Source organism: Squalius cephalus (genome assembly GCF_949319135.1).
Source record: "Squalius cephalus genome assembly, chromosome: 2".
NCBI lineage: Eukaryota > Metazoa > Chordata > Actinopteri > Cypriniformes > Leuciscidae > Squalius > Squalius cephalus.
Genome location: NC_137123.1, coordinates 59,360,579 through 59,383,536, shown reverse-complemented (window position 1 = coordinate 59,383,536; position 22,958 = coordinate 59,360,579). Strand labels below are relative to the sequence as shown.

Genomic DNA, 22,958 nt, shown 5'->3' with positions numbered 1-22,958 from the left:
CACGAGGGAGATGTTGCTCAAGGTGTGTTGTGATCTCTGGCCAGTGGAGCAGACTGAAGACGGGGTTTGGTGAGTGTTTATTGACATTCTGTAATGTTATTGTTCATTTTGATATCTAGTAACATGTAAACATGTGTCTCTATGCCCAGAAAATGCCGATACCATGGTGTTTTAGAATCTAATATAGTGTAATACTTCGAAGTAGGCTACTTTGGAGTACAATACCGTGGTACTGTATGCAATTGAGCCATGTAGTGACACTTTACAATAAGGTTTCATTTGTTAATATTAGTTAATGTAACGTTAGTCTATTAACTAACATGAACTAACCACGAGCAATACCTGTGTTACTGTATTTGTTCATCTTTGTTAATGTTAGTTTACTTGGTTAATAAAAATACAGCTGTTCTTTGTTTGTTCGTTACATTACAGTGCATTGACTAATGTAAACAAATACAACTTTTGATTTTAATAATGTATTAAATGTTGAAATTAACATGAACAAATATTAGTAAATGCTGTAGAAGTGTATTTCATTATTAGTTGGTTAACTGTAAAGTGTTATGTACCATATGTGAAAAAACCATTCCTGCTGTAGAAAAACAAAACGACAAAAAACAAGCTGAAACCAGACCAAGCTGGTTGGATGGTTTTAGCTGGTCTCCCAGGCTGGTTTTAGAGAGGTTTTGAATACTTTTTTTTTTATCTGACTAGGCTGGTCTGAGCTGGTCAAGCTGGGAGACATCTAAAAGCAGCTTAAACCAGCTTGGCCAGGCTGGAAGACCATCATAAACCAGCTTAAACCAGCTGAGACCAGCCTAGGCCTTAGGCCTTTTTTTTTTTTTTTCTCAGCAGGGATTGTATTACCATCTGATGAAGTAATTTACCACGGTACTTTCCACTGTAATTCTATGTTGGATATTAGTAAAATGTAAAATGTAAAAATTAGTAAAAATGTTGACTATTTTTTCATACCCTGTATGACATTTTCCTTAAACTGTGATGTATGATACATTTATAATATTAAATGGTTGCAACACTTAGGATTAGATAAAAAAAAAAAACTTGAAAATTGAAAATTGAAAACTTGACACTTGAAAATTTGAATGAATTGAGAGTTATTAAAAAACATGAAAAAATATTTATACAAAAAGCATTTTTGGAAAACAAAGCAGTCGTTTTATTTTTTGTTTACTTCTTTTTGTACTATTTATATTAATAAAAACCTGTTCTTTTGACAGATCTTTTGTTTTCGACAAATTCATTAAAAATGTCTCCGCTACTGACATGAGGAAAGCATCCAAAAATCTGTGAATGTTGGCCGCTTTGGCTCTGTAAATGTGACATTTGAATGTTGTTCATTTAGTGGCTGACCTTCACTCGTCAAGGACCACCTACCGAAACCTCAACACAAAGGTCTGGTCAAACCCCTATGGCTGTATACGCTGCTACTCAAAGGTATGAAACAATTATTACAGGCTGTTTAGGCTCCTGAATTTATGATTCACGGGGGCTGTGAGGGTCAAAAGTGACGTTCTGACTCAATGTTCATCTTAATAAATCTCATCAATGACCTTACGCCACCGACGGGGGAAAGAGAAGCCATAAACTGCATATGGACACACGTTCACCTAGACATCGCCTCTACCAGACAGCCGACGTATAATGCACAGACATAGATACAGTTCCAGTGGGATGAATTACACTTTAATTAGCTTTTCTATCCATGCAAACCATCCTACTTTAAGTCCATTCCGCCTTCTCTGGATAATCATTCATTATACAGAAACAATGTTTATGGTCTGGGGAGCGCGTGGGACTGTCGGCCGTTTCTGCTTTCATGATCCCACAGGCTATGAGATGATGTCATGTTATAGTCCACATCAAGGTCAAACGAAACCTACCTTTGTTTTGTCTGAGGCTAATCTTTTTTAGTATGTTAATCAGCATCCCTGCTGGGAAAAAAGATCCAAAGCTAATATTTAAAATGGTTACGATTTGGATTTTGCAATGTTGTACCTGGATGAAGAATGAGAGTATTCTCTTGAAAACCAAAATATATACTGTATATATACACACATATTTATACACATATTCTGTATATGTGTGTATATGTATATATATATATATATATAGGGTAAACGTACCTATTAAGCTCACCAAAATCTACATTGAGACATTTTTAGTGCACAAGATATTGGTTTTAGTACAAGAAGTTATTTTAAAATAAAATATTAATCTCTCACACTATAATATTTCATTTTATTTTAAATGACAAAAGTATTTCAATTAAGATGTACATCATTAAATATAAAAAGTCTGGCTGTGCTTAATGGGTACGTTTTGTACCCTTTAAGCACACCCCTGTTCCCAATAAGCTCACAACAAGTTTTATTAAAAATTCTTGTTTATTTTAAACAACCTTTTTAAGGAATAATTGAAAAAAGTTTTATTTGAAGGTACAGAGTCAATCACAAAAAAACAGAACACTAAAATCAAGCAACAAGGCATTCAATTTGATCAGGTAGCCTATCCTATTCATAGTGACGTGTCATTCAAACTCATTGCAACATCTAGACTAGTCCACGTTCAGCTATGTAACCCATATTGAAAAATCAAATAACAAAACAAACCAATGTGCTCCTTAAAGGGATACTCCACTTTTTTTGGAAATAGGCTCATTTTACAACTCCCCCAGAGTTAAACAGTTGAGTTTTACCGTTTTCGAATCCATTCAGCCGATCTCCGGGTCTGGCGGTACCACTTTTAGCATAGCTTAGCATAATGAATTGAACCGGACAAGACCATTAGCATCTCTCTCAAAAAAATGACCAAAGAGTTTCGATATTTTTCCTATTTAAAACTTGACTCTTCTGTAGTTACATCGTGTAATAAGACCGACGGAAAATGTAAAGTTTAAATTTTCTAGGCTGATATGGCTAGGAACTATACTCTCAAAATCGCACCTTTTCATTTTCCGTCCGTCTTAGTACACGATGTAACTACAGAAGAGTCAAGTTTTAAATAGGAAAAATATCGAAACTCTTTGGTAATTTTTTTGAGAGAGATGCTAATGGTCTTGTCCGGTTCAATTCATTATGCTAAGCTATGCTAAAAGTGGTACCGCCAGACCCGGAGATCGGCTGAATGGATTCGAAAACGGTAAAACTCAACTGTTTAACTCTGGGGGAGTTGTAAAATGAGCTTATTTCCAAAAAAAGTGGAGTATCCCTTTAACTCTCTGGGTCAGAGCTTTCCTGTCTACTCCAAACTTCTTGGACAGATACGACAGGTTTCTGATGGCTCCTTCTTTGTATGACATGCCTCTTTCATCTTTGGGCGTACACTATAGTTTCGTCTAGCTTTTGTCATCTTAAGACTGTGAAAATAAGTTTATTAATCATTTTTTTGAAGATTAACATAGTGACAACCATCAGTTAATATTTAAATTCTGATTATTAAGTATTTACATAGACGTTTAATGTGGGTGAGCTTAAAGGGAGCACACACTGTGCTTAATTGGAGCAAAAACATTTTTTAATTAATAAATATTAAATTAAAATTTAAAGGAAAATATTTAGCTAAATTAATAATCTAGGTAATGTATTAAGTTTATACCAATTTTAATATGAACAACTATTATAGACAATATCTATGAAATTATGCTTTTTCTAATTGATGTCACACTGAAGCTGTGTGATTGTCATAGTAGTGCACCCTTTAAGCTCACCTAACAATAATATGAATTCTTTAAAAATTACAGCAGTTTAAAACCACAGACTATCAATAAAATGTAAAATTATAATATTATGGATTTAAAAGTACAAGCCATTAATTCCTGTGAAGTAATATATTAATGTAGCACACAATCTTATACAGCTAGTAAGCTAGCTATGTTCGTAGCATCTGGGCTATGTTGCTAAAACTATATTTTAGATCTAACTGTAATTATTTCCCACATCCAGGTTCCAGGTTATAATATTCAAAAGTCTAAACATTAATCTCTTAATTTTGCAATAAGAAGATGTACTTCTTCAAAATAAATGTTTAAACATATAAAAAATGCACATCTGAGGGGCTCCTCTTCTGGTGAAAGTTTTCAGACAGCTTTGAAAATAGCCGCCAGACAGTGTGAACACATGGACACACATATCTCAGTGTGCAATGGTCTGATTGGTTTAAAATTACAGGAGGTATATAGTAACAAACACATCAATTGGTTAATACATCAAATAGGATAATACATTGCTGTTTCTTTTTATAATCTGAGCTCCAAGATGGTAGTGTGCTTAATGGGTACTTGAGCTTAATAGGTACGTTTACCCTATATATATATATATATATATAGTTGTTTAAATCAGCATTAATGAAAACAGACATGTATATGTGATTTACAATTTAAATAATATATCTGTATTTTTTGCATTATAATAATATTTTCTCATATTACATTTATGAGAATTGAGGGCAACAATTGCTTAATAATATATATGTATTTAAGCTATTGAAATTAAGCAATTGTTGGCCTCAATTCTCATTAATTCTCAATTATCATTAATACACACACACACACACACACACACAAAATAAGGATTTGGCCCCAGACAAGTTCCTGATAAGTTTCTTGACATTTTTTTTTTCTCATTTCTTTCCCCTAGTTCAATGTGGTCTAAGATGTCAAAACCACATCCACCAGTTGGTAGTGCATTTTATCAACCATCTAATCCAGTTTAGACCAGACCGTAAACGGCCGGCTAGAAACCATGTAAAACCGGCCACAACCTTAGACTGGATTTATTGGGGTTTTCCAGCAGGGATGGCCTTGGCCATTTTGGTAATTTACAAGAAATGACTGTATTTTAAAAACTAGCCTTTTACATTTTCTGTCAAACTAACGAAAGCCTTTAGTAATTGCAAAAGTAATATTCATGCATCCCTTGACAAAACCACTAATAAAAAATAATCTTTATAGTTGCAACCAATTGGTCACAGAGTGCTATACCAACACCATAAACCATCTCCTGCTTTATTGATTTGGTGATGAATCAATTAGTGAATTATTTAATTAGCCAGGGATTATGGGTCAACGTTGAGTGCCTTTGATCCTCCAGTGTTTCTCTCGTTCAGTAAATCACAGATCTGCCATAAAGGGAAGGGGTTGGGAATACAGTTTAAACGCGTCACATTTAGTAAAATCCTGTGGATGTTGTAGGCTATTTTTTTGCCTACAAATGTTGCATTGATTGGCCCTTTTTTTGATTGACACTATTTCTTTGTAACATTCACAATCCGTTCTGTTTATTAAATTTGATTTTGAATCTTGCTTTATTTGACACCGGTATAGAGGACTGGGTTGAAGTTTATGTCTTTAAAACAGTCACAGTGCAATCAGCTATAAATACACTGCGTTCGCTTCAAGTTTAGGTAGGCCCGAACATTGAAATTAGCCACTGGCGTATAAAAGTAAACATCGGCCGCTTTCTACGTGTACATTCAGAAATCACATCTCAAGGATAGACTGATTATTTATTACAGCAGGGAAAAACAAACACAGCCTTTTGCTGACTCCGAGCCAATCATAATCATCGTGACGGCTAGCTAGTCGCTTATCTTGATTATTAAGCCACATTTCGCATCTGTTTGATAGATTTCCCGCAAGCATAATAAATGCCTGTCCCGAACGCAAGCTTGCATTTAAAGAGAAAAGGCTGAGCCTTTTTCAATAAAGTTTATTACTAAAACTTGGCCTTTTTGTGTGTGTTTGAGCTGCGGTTAAAGTCGGGACAGATGTGAATTTATGGGGCCAGTCTCTCATTCTCTTACCTTCCCATTAGCTTAAGTGACACGACAAGGCCGAGGGAAATCTCAAGCAATAAGGGTGATTACTTTAAAAGATCACACAATCTGTTCATATTCCCGTAATGAGTCTGATTGATTAAACTACAGGGTATAAATGTTTTACGGGGTCATGTCGGTCAAGTTATTGTTGCTGATTTGCCGGCAGACAAATTGGTAGAGTCGCATTTACTTACTTCACTATGAAACTGACATTTTCATGCGGATAAAAGGGCCGTTGCAGAAAGCGGAGCCGTGAATAAAGTCGGGATATCATCAAATCTACATGCTCATGTCTTTGGGTCAATGCCGTAAAAGCTAGTCAGCATTTGTGTCCATCTTGCAGTGTGTGGACGCTAAAACCACCTGAATAATTTCAATTATATGTAAGTGTTAAATCTAAAACATCAAAACACTCAATATAACATATAATACTGGAAATCAGTAGTTCACAAATGCCAGCATGACTGTTTTTAGATTTACTGTGGCAAGAATCACTATTACTATTTGAAATGTTTGAACAAAACCCTAATCCAGTGGTTCTCAACCTTTTTTGACTCCCACTGTCTGCAACAATATTCAAAGAACCTATGACCTTTCCAGCTGTTCATGATTTACTGGATAAGGATTTTTAAAAATACAAAAAAATATTTTTAAAACAATGTTTATAACTAGATCAAATTAAAAGGACCAGTACGAACTGTGGCGCTTTAAAGCTACACTGTGTAATATCCTAAGTTGATTTTTAGCAAAAAACACTTTGTTCTTTCAAAATTATACGTTCTCATTAATGAGTAATCACTTCAACCAACTAATCACGTATTCTCGTAAGTGTATAATCTGCCATTTAGAATACATACGAGCGAGTCGCTCGAATGGCGGCAGCCATGTTGCGCCTCCATCTTGAAAATACATTAGCCAAAGAGGGACATACCTGGAAATTCAAGCTTCGCCTTTCGCGTTTTTACACTCAGTGGCACCGAGACGAATGCGAGCGGGAGATTACTCGCGACTGCCGGCAGATTTGAAATAATACGGCCACCGTAGGAGTTAAAACGCCCTCGGAATGGGAGGGGCTAGAAAGTAATATTCAGTTGGTAGTCATATACAAATCTCATGATTTTAGCTTATTTTAATGCTTGTTTTGTCTTATTTTAATTCATTTTAATTAATCCTAAAGGCTCCCTTTGCTGAGGCCCCCTAGCCCCCCTGATCGAGAACCACTGCCTTATTTCTATTAGGTGTGTAATTTGTGCCATGCCATTATGGACTATGGACATGAATGATATTTCAAATTGTGTGACTTTTTGAGTGACTTTAGTCTTGTTTTATTATTTCATTTAATTTTCAGAACAAGGAGGAACATTCCCATAGGCTTACAGAAGACCCTATCAACCACATAGCAACAACCTGGCTGCAACGTGCAAGACCAACGTTTTGCATAGGCAAGTATTGCTCTCATTTTCTTCAGAACATTTGAATAAAACTAGTGTAAAAATTGTAAATCACCTGTTTATGTTGAACCACTAACATACAGCCTAAACATTTCGGTAAACATGAAAATGCATGAAAAGTGCTGCACTTAGCATTCTGAGGCTCTCTCCTGTCCTATTTCTATGAGTGTAATACATGCAACTCCAAGGTCGTGTGTTTGATTCCCAGGCATAAACTGCGTTAGCCGCTTCAGATAAAAGTGTCTTCTAAATGTGATGCAAAAGTTAACGTGCAATTTACCTAATCAGGTAGACGCTACACGGAGTCCTTTTCTTGACTTTAAAACCTATCCAATGTAAAACTTTTGAGGGTTTCATTGACAACTTTCAAGCTGTAAAACCCTATAATCTCCCGTCAGTGAGCGAAAGCTATTCGCCTTACCCAGGAAATAAACCTGTGCAGTCCAATCTCTGAAAATGAGTAAAAAACTCTCTCAGAGACTGTCCTCGATGTCCCGGTCTGGTTCAGTTTTAACAAGGCAGAGGCACCTTTCTGAGGCCAGTTAAAAATGCATTTAATCACTATATAAACACGCTGTCCTGTAGCCTCCGTGACAGAGAAGTTATGCTGTCTGTACTTGTGCGTTTAATCACCGCCCTCATACAAACGCCCTATAAACCGCCTTGTTGTAGTCGGATTGCCATCATTTTTCTTTTTTATTTCTTGCTTTTTTTGTAAATGAAATTACCCTGATGACATCACTACCAAGGGGCTGATTACTTTACTTCCTCTTCATTAACTTAATTATTTGACTATCAGTAAACCCGCCTGAGTAATTCATATTTGAGAGGCTGGGCTGTAAATAACCTCTTTCTGCTGGTTTATTATGGGCTACAGATTTGCCATTCTCCAGCATGTTAATCAGCCTCGTTGGTTGTGTCTGAATCCGAAGTCTTGCTGCACATTCAGACTTAAAAGATAGCGCTTTTGAAAATAATGGTGTCTTCAATACTTATATTTTTATAATATAATATAATATTTTTTAATATTATATTATATTATATTTAGTGCTATCAAACCAATTAATATTAATATATACATGTATATATACATGCATGTGTGTGTATATATATATATGTGTATATATAGTTAAATAGTTAAAACGTGTTTATATATATATATATGTATGTGTATAGATATGTATGTATATGTATGTATGTATATGTATATGTATGTATGTATGTGTGTATATATATATATATATATATATATATATATATATATATATATATATATACACGTGTGTGTGTGTGTGTGTGTGTGTGTGTGTGTGTGTGTGTGTGTGTGTATAGGCTATGTATAGACACACACACACACACACACACACACACACACACACACGTATATGTATTTTACACAAATAGGCCCATTATCTGAACATGCCTTGATGAAATGTATGTGTGTATAGGCTATGTTTACACACACACACACACACACACACACACACTATGAATGTTACAAAAATAGGCCCATTATCTGAATGTGTTTTGGTCAGGTTTTGAAGAATCATTGTCACACTTTAGTTTTTCTTTTAGTTTATTTGCAGCAATTTACAGCAACACAGACAAATATAACATTATTATACTTTGTATCAACCTCCCTTGCATCCTTCAATGGAAATAAATTACACAGACTTAAACTTGCTTAAATAACATTGACATGAACAAACACTGAGCCACATATGAATGTAAACATGACGTTGAGAAATAAAAATGCCTCCAGCTCTCTTACATCACACAGGTAAATGATGCACAGGTGGAGAGAAGTCAGAGAAATGCATATTCATTTATACTGCATATTTTTAATGCAAATAAATATTTCTACAGTATGCATGTTGTACCTTTAAACAAACCAAGCATGTAATTACTCAACTCTAAAACAATGAATTTCAAACTGATTTAATGTTATTTTGTTGTTTTGTTTTGACACCACATGAAAGTACATACATTTCAAATATATAAATGACGTTTTGGCACATAATGAGTGTGTCTTCGCAGCCTCAGGAATTGATTGGGTCATGAAAAGTGCCCGTTTCATTCCAGGATGAAGTTTGCAGTGGATTGTGAAGGACTACTGGCTGCTTAAAACACCCCCATCACACTCTTTCTGACCTGGACATGGAAGCTGAAGCTCAAGTTCACCCTCCAGAGCATCTTGATGTTTCCCAATGGTAATGCTTCTTTTTCAAATCTGTCATTATTTGCTATTATTGCTGTTAATATTACTGTTAACCTGAATTCAATCAGTGCACTAGCTGTAAGATTTTAGAAAGGCTTCTCAAAACAATATTTCTTTGGAATAATATGCATGGTTGAATCATGCACCAGGTGGTGTTTTTTTTTTTAAGAAATTAAATAGGGATTCCATATTCACCAGTATTTAAATAAATAATATGTTTTTGCAGAGTTACTGTAGCCTATATTTAGTGGAGGTTTATTTGCAATCGATAATAATGAAGCAAAAGTGTTTTTGCTGCAAAAACTGTACACATGTAAGCATGACACAGAACATCTGATGCTATTTACAATGAACAAAAACAATAAATTAACATGTAAGTCTTGCTGAAACAAGACATAGCTCTCAAAAACTGTAATCAAAAGCTCTGTTCCAAAACCTAGTGAGCTGCCATACGCGAACAACTGATTCTTATAGCCTTTAATGTTAGCATGATGTTTTTAAGCTGTTTATTATTATTTTTCTCTATTGATTTAATAATCCGAATCGTTCAAAAGATTGGGGTCTGATTTTTTTATTGTTTTTGTAAGAAGTCCCTTATTCTCACGATTTATTTTTATCGGGAAAAAAAATCTGTAAAAATGCTAATATTGTTACATTTTATTAGAATTTAAAATTACTGTGATTTATTTGAATATATTATAAAATGTAATTTATTCCTGTGATCAAAGCTGAATTTTCAGCATCATTACTCCGGTATTCTGTGTCACATGATCCTTCAGAAATCACTCTGATATGCTGCTTAAGAAACATTTATTATTATTATCAATGTTGAAAACAGTTGTGCTGCGTAATATTTTTGTGGATACAATGATACATTTTTTTCAGGATTCTTTGATGAATAGAATAGCATTTGTTTGTAACATTATAAAGGTTGTTATGGTCACTTTTGATCATTTTAAAGCATCCGTGCTGAATAAAAGTATTATTATTATTATTATTTTTAAAATGTTTACCTCTATACTGTGATGCCTTGAAAATGCTGTTTACAGGTTTTGGAACACAGCTTAAATGCTTGTTATTTGTTATATTAAACGTCTACTTTGTATAAGATTCTCTGACACCTCAAACACCAATGGAGTCTCTCTATACTGTACACTTGGTTGGCTTTTCGTGTGTCTTTAGGTGGCTAAATGGTTTGGCTTTTATAGTCTCAGTTTTTTAATCTTACCATTGCCATAGTCAGACCACAGCACAGGACTGTAATGCTGCTGTGAGTTCATGCAGTCTCAGTTTCCATTTGGAAATCTTCTCACAACCCTGCCCCAATCTTCCTGTCGCCGCCTCCCACCTCCTCCATGTCGTCCTCAGAGAACGGGCTGTCGGCGTGGTATCCCAATGCAGACGTGTGGTGCAGAAAGTCTGTGGAACGTGCTACATTAAGGGTGTCTTTTATGAACCTGTGTGGCCCTTCCTCCTCGTCTTCTTCATCGTCCTCGTCGAGATCGTCCTCCTCCTCGTGCTCCTCCACACTCTGAGCGAGAGCCCTGCGGCCGTCCCTTCCTGGCCTCTCATTGGTCGATTTGCTTCCCCCACGTTGGCGCTCGACCTCGACCTGTGCAGCCTGTTCTTTAGCCTTACGACTGCGTTTCCACTTCATTCGCCGGTTCTGGAACCAGATCTTGACCTGTTTTACACACAAACACACAAGGATGTCAGCAAAATAGCCACCACAATCAAATAAAGAAAACAATGTATGGAAAAGAAACTTTGGACACTAGGTGACACCATATCAATGTTGCTTTAGTCTTTCTCCAACCAAACGAGTCAAATTTGAATAACTTTGGGTCTTTTTTTCATGTTTTGAAAGAAGTCTCTTACCAAGGCTGCATTTTTTTTTTATCAAAAATACAGTAAAACTATTATTGTGAAATACAATTAAAATGAATTTTTTTCTATTTTAATATAATTTATTCCTGTGAAGCTGCAAAGCTGAATTTTCAGCATCATTACTCCAGTCTTCAATGTCACATGATCCTTCAGAAATCATTCTGATTCGCTGCTCTAGAAACATTTCTAATTATTATCGATGTTGAAAATAGTTGTGCTGCTTCATATTTTTGTGGATACCTTGATACACTTTTTCCATATTCTTTGAATTATAGAAAGAACAGCATTTGTTTGAAACAAAATCTTTAGGAACAGTCTTTTCTGTCACTTTTGTCACTTTTGATCAATTTAATGCACCCTTGCTGAATAAAAGTTACTTAACAAACAAACTTTTGTTCAAGAGTGTAAATCTGGTAATCACTGTATAATGTATATCAAAACTCCTCCACTCGCTGACTTTCACACTCCTTTACCTGTGTCTCGGTCAGCATGAGCGATGTGGCCACTTCGAAGCGTTTAGGTCTGGAAAGGTACTTGTTCAGTTTAAACTGGTTTTCCAGCTCCAGTAGTTGTTGACTGGTGAATGCTGTCCGTGGCCTTCGACATTTACCCATCAAACCGGACTGGGGGGCGGCTGTAAGACAAAACCAAAGAAAGAGGACATTAATAGATTGTATAAATTATAAACAGGTTTCCCACAAAAGACCATTAAATTGAGTTTTTGTTGTTAGTGGTCCAGGTCAAACGGACCCACATCCAAGTGATATTCTTTTGTGTAGATATGAATCAGATCTTTGGGTGATGGGTTATTTCAAGTCTGCGCAACGCTAATGAAATGCAAATATTCGGCTGCAGTTTAACATAACTTCATGTTGAACTTAAGGGCATAAATGTTTAGCAGCATTTTCACTTAAAAGCCTGCATAACGTCATTGCTAAAACTGTAAATCTCTTCCAAATTAATAAGAGGCCTCTTGTGCCGGTATATAAAAATTAAGCACCAGCCAAAAGGGATACAAGCTACTGTAATCCACGTCTAGATTATTTTTATGAGATTTTTGTCTCTTTTATATAATGTCAAGGACTTGCAGGGTTGGACACACACACACACACACACACACAAAGAAAGCCTAGAATTTGTAGCTATCATTTACCATAATAGCTTTACTGCAGCTTATTGTTAAACACAGTTGAAGCAGGGCTGGGCGGCCATAAAATGCAAGAGCAAGCCATTAACTTAATGAAAATTCAATGAACACTTTTGGGATTTTATTGATGAACTACAGTATGTTTAAGGTGTTTGTTTATAGTTTCTCTCTCACACAAAGACAATTTCCATCAAGCTGACATTTATGGCTTTATAAAGAAGCCAAAAATAAAATTATATTATTACAGTTTGGTGTAAATCCTGGTAACACTATATGGAAACATTGTTCAGTCAGAGTGTCAAAATGACTTTATTGTTGAGTTGTTGTTTCTTTAACTATCCAAGGATAATATAATCTTTCAATCATGTCTATGAAGAGTGTAATATCTGTTAAATATGATCAAATATATTGGCTGTTTGTTTCTTTACAACATATTATTATATAGTTTTAAGTTTTTAAAATTTCTGCTTTCAATTTTAAAAAGCTATTTTAATTGCAAATACATGTAGAAAAAACTAATATAGAGTCATAATTTCCTGATACTGTCTTATCATTTAGCCACCTAGATTGTCATTTATAATTCAGCAAACTAATTTCGCCACATGTGACCACCATGATTTCAGTTTAATAATCCATCAAACAGGAGTTATAAACCATCATAATTGCTTAGTGACAAATTAACTCCAGGTCTTTCAAGAGTCACAGGTGTGTAAGCACATCTCTCTCCCTCTGTTTGCTTTTCTTTACCTTTGATTATGTTGAAAAGGATTTCATGAGCTTTTACAATGTTTGCTTTCAAACCGAAAATGGCGGTAATGCAACAAAATTTTGGTGTATGGCAGTAATTATACCATAATGATGGAGGTGCACAATTTATGTACCCTGCATGATTTGGAGAAAACTTCCAGTGACAGCTTATTTTTCTATTTACATCAGATGCTTTTGTAATTTTTTTAATTACGGAAAAACTGTAATTTGTGCTCATGTGAATTCTGAGTACTTTAAAATAGCACTATTACGGAATAAGGAATTATTTCTTTGAAAAACAAAAAGTCAAGTTAGAACCAAATATAGCTCCAAATGGAGCTTCACAGATCATCTATTTATATTTAAGCAGGTCAAGAACTTGATTTATATATTTTAAATCATATATTCAGATGCAATTATTTAATTTCCATATAGCCCTGTTCATATGTGAATGTAGATCAACTAAACAGTTTAGCATTATGTTAAATAAATAAACAAGTTATGCTACTCCACTCAAATTTAATCGATAAGAATAACAAACGTCAATCATTTAATGCTTAACAGATTAATAATGCATTCAAATAGTTAGAAATGTCATATAGCTTTCACGAATCAAGGATTGTTGAATGTTTAGTAATGATTTAACAAAGTGTTACCCACTCATCTGCATGCTACCCCACTCACAGGTGTAATCGGGCAGTCTTGGTACCATGATGCCAGCTCGTATCCAGTGCTCCAGCGGTAAAGACCCGGCCATCGCCGCCGCCTTCAGCTGCTCCGGGTACGGGTGCGTCAGCTGCGTAAAACCCGAGTACGCCAGGGCTGGGTGCTGACCTCCCAACGCTGAAATGGGGTACATGGGCGTCGTGTACATGCCTGGAATTGAAGTGAGTCCCGGGTGTGGGAGATTGAGCAGCCCTGGTTTAGGTATGATTCCGGTTTGGAGGTGTATGGCGCAGGGGGACGGAGTGTCTGCGCGCCTGCAGGACACCGGGCTACCAGTCGGGCTGTCACTGCTCAGTCCAGGTGATACTTCTCGGGTCCCTCGATGTGGTTCTTCAGCCAGAAGAGCGTCGATCCTGAAGTTCTTTGATTTTTCCATTGCAACGCTTCTAGGTTGTTTGGGGTTGCAGGAAAACACTTGGATAGCTGTGTTTTACGCACAGATACATGCGTTTTAAACACGATTAGTGATACTTTCTGCTCTATTTTTAACTTGTGGGATATGTAGAGTTCAGTCAAACTGATATTTGGAACTCAGCCCATGAGACGGCCAAAGTACCTTTAGTTAATAAAGTATCTCTAAACTTTTACGCACAAAAAAGAAAAGAAAGAAAATGCGCCCAGAAAGGATATACGATCGCTAAATCGTTCTTTAACACGGCGGCCTCTTGTTTAGAACAGTATCTCTGTCATCTACCCTGCTCTCTGAACCTCTCCGCGCGTTCACATCTCAGTCATAACGCCTTTGTGAGCGCTGATTGGCTGCTGTGGATGTCCTGCGGGAGTAGATCACTTGACAGTTTTCTAATTAACTAATCATACTGTAGTACAGACTCTTCGAGCACGTCCTTGGTCTGAGACTTGTTCCTCAACCAACATCAGAGCAACGACGCTTGCGAAGTTTCCAAAGTGCCTGAAACCAAGCGTTTCTCGTGGCTTACTGTAGCTCAGTTAATCGCACCAACTGCACGTTTAAAGGTATCCCTAAATCATCTAAATTAATTAATAAATGACACAATAATAGTATATAAAAAAAATGATTTTCGCGATAAGTTTTATTTATTTTGTAAGATTATTATGCTGCTTTTATTTGTTAGACCTTAAAACCTGCATTTGGTGCTTTATAATTAATAATAATAATAATTATTATTATTATTATTCAGTATCTCACATAATATCAAATAAAAAACAACGTCACTGAGCAGTTGTCCAAGATATAGCCCACATATTAATACTAATGTAATCTAATATTTTTTACGACCCGCTTATTTAAATAATCTCGGCTGTATTGTCAAGATAATTTAATTGTATGACTTTACATTATACATAGTCCATATCATTATGCATTAACCTATGTAATAAGTAAAATGTTCGCAACATTAAATGGTCTGATTAAAAAGTGTTTTGTCACATAACCCAAAAATGCATAGGCCTACTATGACATCCAAATGTAAACTCTTTTCTTTCACATTCAGTATGACTAAATTAACCAACCTATGGATTTAGACATATAAAATATTTGTAAGCTCAGGTTGCTTCTTAAAGGTTTTTTTTTTTTTTTTTTTTTTTCAGTACATTATTATTAATAATAATAATAAATGCTTGTACGGCGTGAATTTATATTTTCCTATGATAATCTCCCATCAGTTCGAAAATACAGTTTGTTGCTCATTGTCATGGATTTGAGTGTTTATTCCACTATATATGATGGGTATTAAGGTGCTTTTAATAAATTAATTTAAGACAAAAATTAATCGAAAAAACGCATAAATCCGACCGCATTAACATCGTGCGATAGCCTAAATAATCATCGCACATTTATGTTGTAGGCTAGTCAATATATTCTACAATCTTCTGTATAAATGCAAACACGAAGTATGCATCATAACAGGGGGAAACAAATAATAAAAATAGTTGTATACATATAAAATAATGAATGAAATATAGGCAATTCATTCAAAACCTTCATTCCAGCATGACCTGCTTGTCGTAAACACGCAATAAATCGAGACGAAATGAATTGAAATTCGCAGCTGTTGTTTTAAATATTGCCTACATGAAAAGGCAGTGGACGGTGGATTAATAACATGGAAAACAGTCCCTGCTCAGGCGACGTGAGGTTGAAACTGATATTTTCGCCTTGACCCGAGAAGATTGGAGCATCCCGCCCCTCTATACAGTAAACGAGCGCCGGGCTGCGATGCTGAAACAGGCTGTGACTCAACACCTAGTGTGCTGCCTACCTAGACAGCATGCAGTCTACATCGGTCATGTCTTTGATGACAATGTACTGTACATATTATTGCATTGTACATGATTTTTTATTTTTTTATAAAAAATAGGCCTATAAGTAGGCGATTTTTTTTCCATTATGAGAGACGCGTGTTTCCATTATGATCTATGTCTGGATTATTATTATTATTATTATTATTATTATTATTATTATTTTCATCTAAAAACAAATTTAACCAAATATGTGGCTACCAAATATGCTGTCTAGTTAGGCAGCTCACTAGGTTTTGAGACACAGCCATTGGAGCTAATTTGCTCAAGAGAAATCTAGCGCTCTTCCCAGCAACCTCTACCTCTCCCTCCCCTCGGCCGGTGTGCTGCTTTTATGATTTAAAAGTAATTTAAACATCCCGGCCACTGGTAAATCCGTCTTTGGCACCCTGTGACAGAGGTGCGCAAATTAAATTGAATCAATGGCCTCGTGTCCCGTCCTCTCTTTAGTAGGCCTATTGCGCGCGCGCGCTCATGCAGGTTTGTTGCATGCTTGCCAGTGATTCATTGCAATGACACGCATTGCAAAAATAAGACTGCTGACATATATCTGTAACAAGAATGATTGTGATTTATCTGGTAGCCTATATTTCTGTATTTTTATTTTTATTGAAATGTTTAGATTTAATTTAAAATGTTGCAGTGTTTTGCAGATGCATTACTTTGCGTTCTTTCTAAACATTATGTCTGAATGGCCTATCCACAGGAACATTTCACTGCTCATATGTTGCTCTTTTATAGCTCAGGTGTCTTGATAGAAATCTAAGTTTTATGTTTTACTTAAAGGGATAGTTCACCTAAAAATTAAAATTGTGTCATTACTCACCCTCAAGTTGTTCCAAACCTGTCTGATTTTTTTTTCTTTCTTTTTTTCTGTTGAACACAAAAGAAGATGTTTGTAACCAGACAGTTGACGGTTATAGACATTGACTTCCATAGTAGGAAAAAAAGTCAATGGCCACCACTGTCTGGTGACAAACATTCTTCAAAATATCTTATTTTGTTCCATACAGAAAAGAAAGAAAAAAAAAAACTCATACCGGTTTGGAACAAGGGTGAGTAAATAACTTTACACTTTTGTGTGAACTATCCCTTTAAGAATCAACTTTCTCAGAAGTTTTTCCTAAATTTCCTTAATTGTATATACACAGTAAAGAGTATAAAACAAATTATTTAGTCAAGGACTTGATGAGAAATGTTCAAGTTCAAGAAATGTTTAAATACTTCACATTGATATATCATTTTAATTTTCATTTATACCGCAGACGAGATGTTTGAGCACAGTAGTCATTTTTTACGTTTTACACAAAATTATGAATGTTCTAAAATAATAATTCTGTTTTACTTGATGTAGTCTAGATCAATGCTTATTTGAATGTTCATGCATGTACAGTATAGGCACACACTGTGCATTTAATCACATATCGCCTTTAGATCACATATCACAGTGCGCTCTTGATGTGCCTTTCAAAGTCAAAGTTTATCATTTAATTTAAGGCCTGTAAACTTTAGTACCTGTCGTGTTTACAGAACATTAAAGGCTTTATCTCTGATTTCAGACATATTCTGCGGTCATTATCGCAGCTCAGCAGTGATCAGACAGCCGAGTGCCTCATGACCTCCGTTTGATCCTCTGCCTGAGTCAGCAGCTCAATTCTGATTAGCATGACCCCAATTCCAGTCTGGTACAAACTGGCCTGTTGTTCATCTTTATTTTGAAATACAATATGTCTGGAGCAATAATAATATCCTGGAAGTAATATTTGCATGGACTCCTCACATCCGAAAAGGTAAAAATCTAGTCTATTAGAAGATGTTTTATTAAACGTGTGCCATTCACCAGCCCTTTTAGTGTACCAACTTTTGAAAAATTAGTGTGAGGTTTCATCTAATGCATTATACTAATTATTCCTGCTCAGGAAAGATCTCTGAGGACGGCTCCTTTCTTGGCAGAGCTTCCGAACGCTGATAAACATCCAGCTTTTACCCAAATGACAGAAAGTAACTTAAAATCATTCTTTTTCATGTCAAAATCATGTTTTTGTCCTCGATTTGCACCTTTCAGTGTAATTTGTGCTGCTAAACGTAATATGCTTTTATCAGGACTCATAAATTCATCTAGGCTGGCATGAAATGATGTTGCTTTATTATGTTGATCAGTTTTGTCATGGCTACAATGACTCTGTGATGGGTCAGGAAGCAATCATTCGTTCAGATAAGACGACTTCAAAAGATAATTATGACACCTCCTGTCCTCTCCATCGGAAAACACTCTTCATATTTACATGCAGGGTCATATACATACAGTATATGTCTTAAATGATTGAATATTTAATCAAAAATATCTAGAACAATATAATTAAAATAATTTGTAGTATTAACAAATTAAGAATTTGTATATTATATTAATATTTAACAATTTTATAGATGGAAATCATATCACTGACTTTTAAAAGAACATTTAACACAAACAAAAAACAGGTAATTTATTAAGAAGTATTAGATTTTACTAATTTTGTTTCCTATATTTGTAATATATATATATATATATATATATATATATATATATATATATTCAATCTAAACATTTTTTTTTTTTTTTTTATTTGTCATCAATTTATAGTTTTTCTATTCTGTTAGTCTTTTGTAAAAACAAATAGGAGTGAGCACAACAGCATAAACTGGAAATTTATTAAAAAATATTCCAAGTGTTTTCTTTTTTCTTTAATTATAATATTTAAAATGTACATGTTAATATTGTTTTTATTGGTCATCAGTTTATACGTTTTTCCCTGTGTCCCCATGCACTTTCTATTCCGTTAGACATTTGTAAAAACAAAATCTAGTTCTGTAATAACATCATCCTCCAGGAACACAAAAGCACAAACATCAGTGAGTATTAGCAGGCTGGATTAATTATGTGATGTTTTGCGGTATTAGTTGTCTCGCTTTAAAACATCCATCCAGAAAAAATTACAGAAATGTGTGTGTTAATCTCAAAATCTCAAAAGATGGTTAAAATGAACTTTCCTCATGTAAGATTACAGAAGTCTGAACTCCCTTCAGAGCGTCTCCAAAGCCACGCCTCCTCCAAAACACATGAACACACACAGCAGAGTCTGCGAAGCGTCACGAGACGAGAGACGGCATTAAACTACCTCATGTCTCAAAGCACATATTACAATAATAATGAACATAGACTTGTACCACCTGACTGTTGCAGTTTCATGTCAGCGTTGATAGTGTTGCCATTGAAGCGCATAAATTCGAGTCACGAACCGCTCCGAGTATAACGTCACGGGTTTTCATCTCTTCCAAATTACAGTAACGCAGCATAAGATGGTTGTTTTGGATCAGGAGGAACTGTTAAAGGCGGCTGCTGTTTCGTTTGCGCTGCTCTGTGACTGACGTCTGTCTAACTCCGCATGAAACGCACTGATGACGTGTGATGTCTGCGCACGGAGGTATGGAAATACATATGTTGACTGGCAGGTAAGACGTCGCATTGGACAAACATTTTATGGCCCTACGCCTTCCACAGACGATAAATATGAAGAGTTCAGATGCAAAAGCCTCTAAGTGACATCCGAGATTTTCTTCTAGAATGATCATTTTTATCAAGCTCGTATATTAAGTTCAGTAATTTCACTTAAATGACAATGAAAATTACCTATTAATTGTCATTTAAGTGAAATTACTGAACTTAACTATACGAGCTTGATAAAGATGATCATTCTAGAAGAAAATTCCAGATGGCTTTTGCATCTGAACTCTTACTATACACATGTAAATACATTTAGACCACTTAACTTAGTGATTGCTATCAGGATGTGAAGAGACTTTTAACCAGCATAATAAAAAATGTTTCTGGTGGAACAAATCACCTTTGATAAAAAAAAAAAAAAAAAAAAACTTAAATTAAAACACAAGCACATTCATTGATTTAAAAGAGTTCAATCAGCCACCTGTTTGTTTTTTCCACACAGGTAACAAACGCACCTTACGCTTCCAGAGATGGTGTGAGGTTTATGGCGGTTTAATGGGCCGCCTTTAACAAGCAGGTTTTTTATGGCCCCACACAAGGGCCTCATTGTGTGCTTGTAGATAAACAACCCATATTGTACCAATCACACACAAGAAGACATAATTACTTTCACCCTGATATCCCTGCTATCTCAACGCACCATTATCTCTTTCTTTAAGAGAGAAGACTGAGAGCTTTGAAGTTTCCTTTCTCCCAGTGTATCCTCCTGCCCGTTTCCCGCTCTCCATAATCTTTCATTATCTCCACTTACCTACAGCATATGTGCTAATTGATGTTGGTTTTGCGATGGGTTACAGTGAATCTCCTTTGAAGCTGGGCGGCATAGTGACATATAAAGTCAATGAGGAAGTTAAAGTCATTAGCACACAGTAAGTGTGGCCTTTATTGGCTAATTTGTCTGAGAATGGCAACCTTTGGTTGAGATGGAGTCGGGACGCTTTCAACTTGTTACAGGCAAGATGATATGTCAAGTAAGTTCAAGGCAATTTTTACGGTTATTTAACAAATGAACCTACACCATACACAGATTTACTGCCAAATGTTGCCTTTGGTGACCTTGCATTATAAATGGCCTGCAAAATATTATTATTATTATTATTTTTATTGTTTAACATCGCATGTAAATCACTACATAATCGCTGAATGATGTGGCCTTTGGTCTTTCGATTACAAGTCACCATGATGCTTGCCCTTTGAAATTTTTTGTCTAGTTGTAAGTGGTGCTTTCTTCTGGCTCATAGAGAATTGAACAAACCCTTCACTGTATTAAGTATTAATATTCAGCGTGTTATTAGTCCCACCGTTTGTGCTACGGACATGAATAATGCTTCAAATCATGTGACTTGTAAAGTGATGACCCTGAACACCCTAGCAATGACCTTGTAATCACAAAAAGATATATTATATAGCAGATTATTATAATTTTTTTTTTTTTTTTCAGACTAAAAGTTTTAGTAATTTATGTGCCTTTGTCAATTTTTATTAGTTTTAGTTTTTTTAATATATATTTTTATTATAGTAGTAGGCTGTGTTATTTTAGTATTATTTATTATAGTATTCTTTAATATTTTTATATATTTTTAATTTTATATTTAAAATACTATTATAGTATTGAGCTTTTCTTTTTGTATTTTCAATTTTCATTTTAATGTGGGTTTAAGTTTTAGTCATTTTGTTATGTACGTTTTTCATTTTATATTTCTATTTAGCTTTATTTTATTAATGTTTATTTCAGTTAGTTGCCAAGGGCACATTTCTAATTTTCCTTTTCAAGTTTTTTCGTCTAATATTTTTTTATTTTTTTTATTTTATTGTACCAAAAAATATTTTTATTAATGCACACTAGCAACCACCTAGCGTAGTTTTGCACAAACAAGGAACACATTTTCTTCAGGAGATTTTTCATGCAGAAGTTTTCATACTCAAGCATATTTTAATATTTTTTATCACATGAGTTCATACTTCATCATATATGGAGAAGAATTCTGATACTCTCCAGTAAGAAACACATTTTTGTCCCTGTATTAGTTGAATCCTCGACACAGTGGAGTTGTTTGACTGAATAACGCAGCTCCATGTCCTTCTCAGAGAAGGGTGAGAAACATCTCCTGCTTAGACATTGACCTCTCTTTGCCTCCCTAGTCTGAAAGCTTTATCTCCACATCCTACAAGAGGACAACCCTCAGAGAACAATACCCCACCAGCTCTCTCTATTCTTCCATTGTCTCACTCACACGTTCCCTCTAATGACCTGTGAGAATTGAAGACTTCCCAGACAACAATTGTGACAGCTCACACAGGGCCTAAATGGCTTGATTAATGATATAGACATGTTATGTTAAAATGTGAGTGTGTGTGGGCAGCAGATGTTGACACCATCTATTAACCACTTCAATTTGTCCTTGGTAAAAATTTGCATGGATATGCACGAACAGGACATCTATTTATCCATGCAGAAAAGTGGACATCTGACTGTCTGGTTATGATAAAGAGTGAAAGAACAAACATCTGTTGAACCAAAATGGAAATTTTGAGGACATGTGTTGAGGTGAAATACTCATGAAGAAAATTACATTGATGACGCAATTACGCATGCTTCAGTAATTTATTTGCACTACTTTTTGTTTCTTTTCTTTTTTTTAACGTGTTAAGGATTTTAAAATTAATGCATGCGTTAATGTTGATATCCCTCATGGCAACATAGTTCAATTCGAGACAAAAACATTATTTAATATTACTGAATCAACAGTTAACAACAACTAAAGTCAATTTTATCAGTTAGATCAGGTATAAATTACTCCTTTAAGGGTTAATTTCTTGTTATCCTGTGGGGAGTATGTCGAGATAAAGGTATACCAATGTTCATCCTAAGTCTGAGTCTTTGAACAAAAAACAACGACTAATAATCAAGTGAATGCAGTCATGAAATATTTCTAATATGTGATCCTGGATCACAAAACCAGTCACAAGTCGCACGGGTATATTTATGGCAATAGCAAACAATATATTGTCTGGGTCAAAATTATCGATTTTTCTTTTATGCCAAAAATCATTAGGATATTAAGTAAAGATCATAATAATAATTAATAATAATTCGTTACATTTATATAGCGCTTTATC

At 35.1% G+C, this 22,958-nt stretch overlaps 1 protein-coding gene and 1 long non-coding RNA gene across 3 annotated transcripts; one reads left to right on the top strand and one right to left on the bottom strand.

Annotated features, from left to right (window-relative positions):
- Nucleotides 1-11: 11 nt before the first annotated feature.
- On the top strand, nt 12-14,051 carry LOC307154576. Its single transcript, XR_013820387.1, has 5 exons — nt 12-69; nt 1,367-1,458; nt 7,187-7,280; nt 9,372-9,499; nt 13,975-14,051. It is a non-coding gene; the product is annotated as an uncharacterized lncRNA (long non-coding RNA).
- Nucleotides 10,708-14,390, bottom strand: mnx2b (motor neuron and pancreas homeobox 2b; the record flags this gene model as incomplete). Of its 2 annotated transcripts, none has more annotated exons than XM_079864578.1 (3): nt 10,708-11,191; nt 11,868-12,028; nt 13,949-14,390. In XM_079864578.1, the coding sequence occupies 3 exons, from the start codon at nt 14,388-14,390 to the stop codon at nt 10,817-10,819; spliced, it is 978 nt and encodes a 325-aa protein (XP_079720704.1). In that variant the 3' UTR covers nt 10,708-10,816. The 2 variants fall into 2 exon arrangements, with proteins under 2 accessions (XP_079720704.1, XP_079720705.1); XM_079864579.1 differs by having other exon boundaries at nt 13,973-14,390.
- Nucleotides 14,391-22,958: the final 8,568 nt, after the last annotated feature.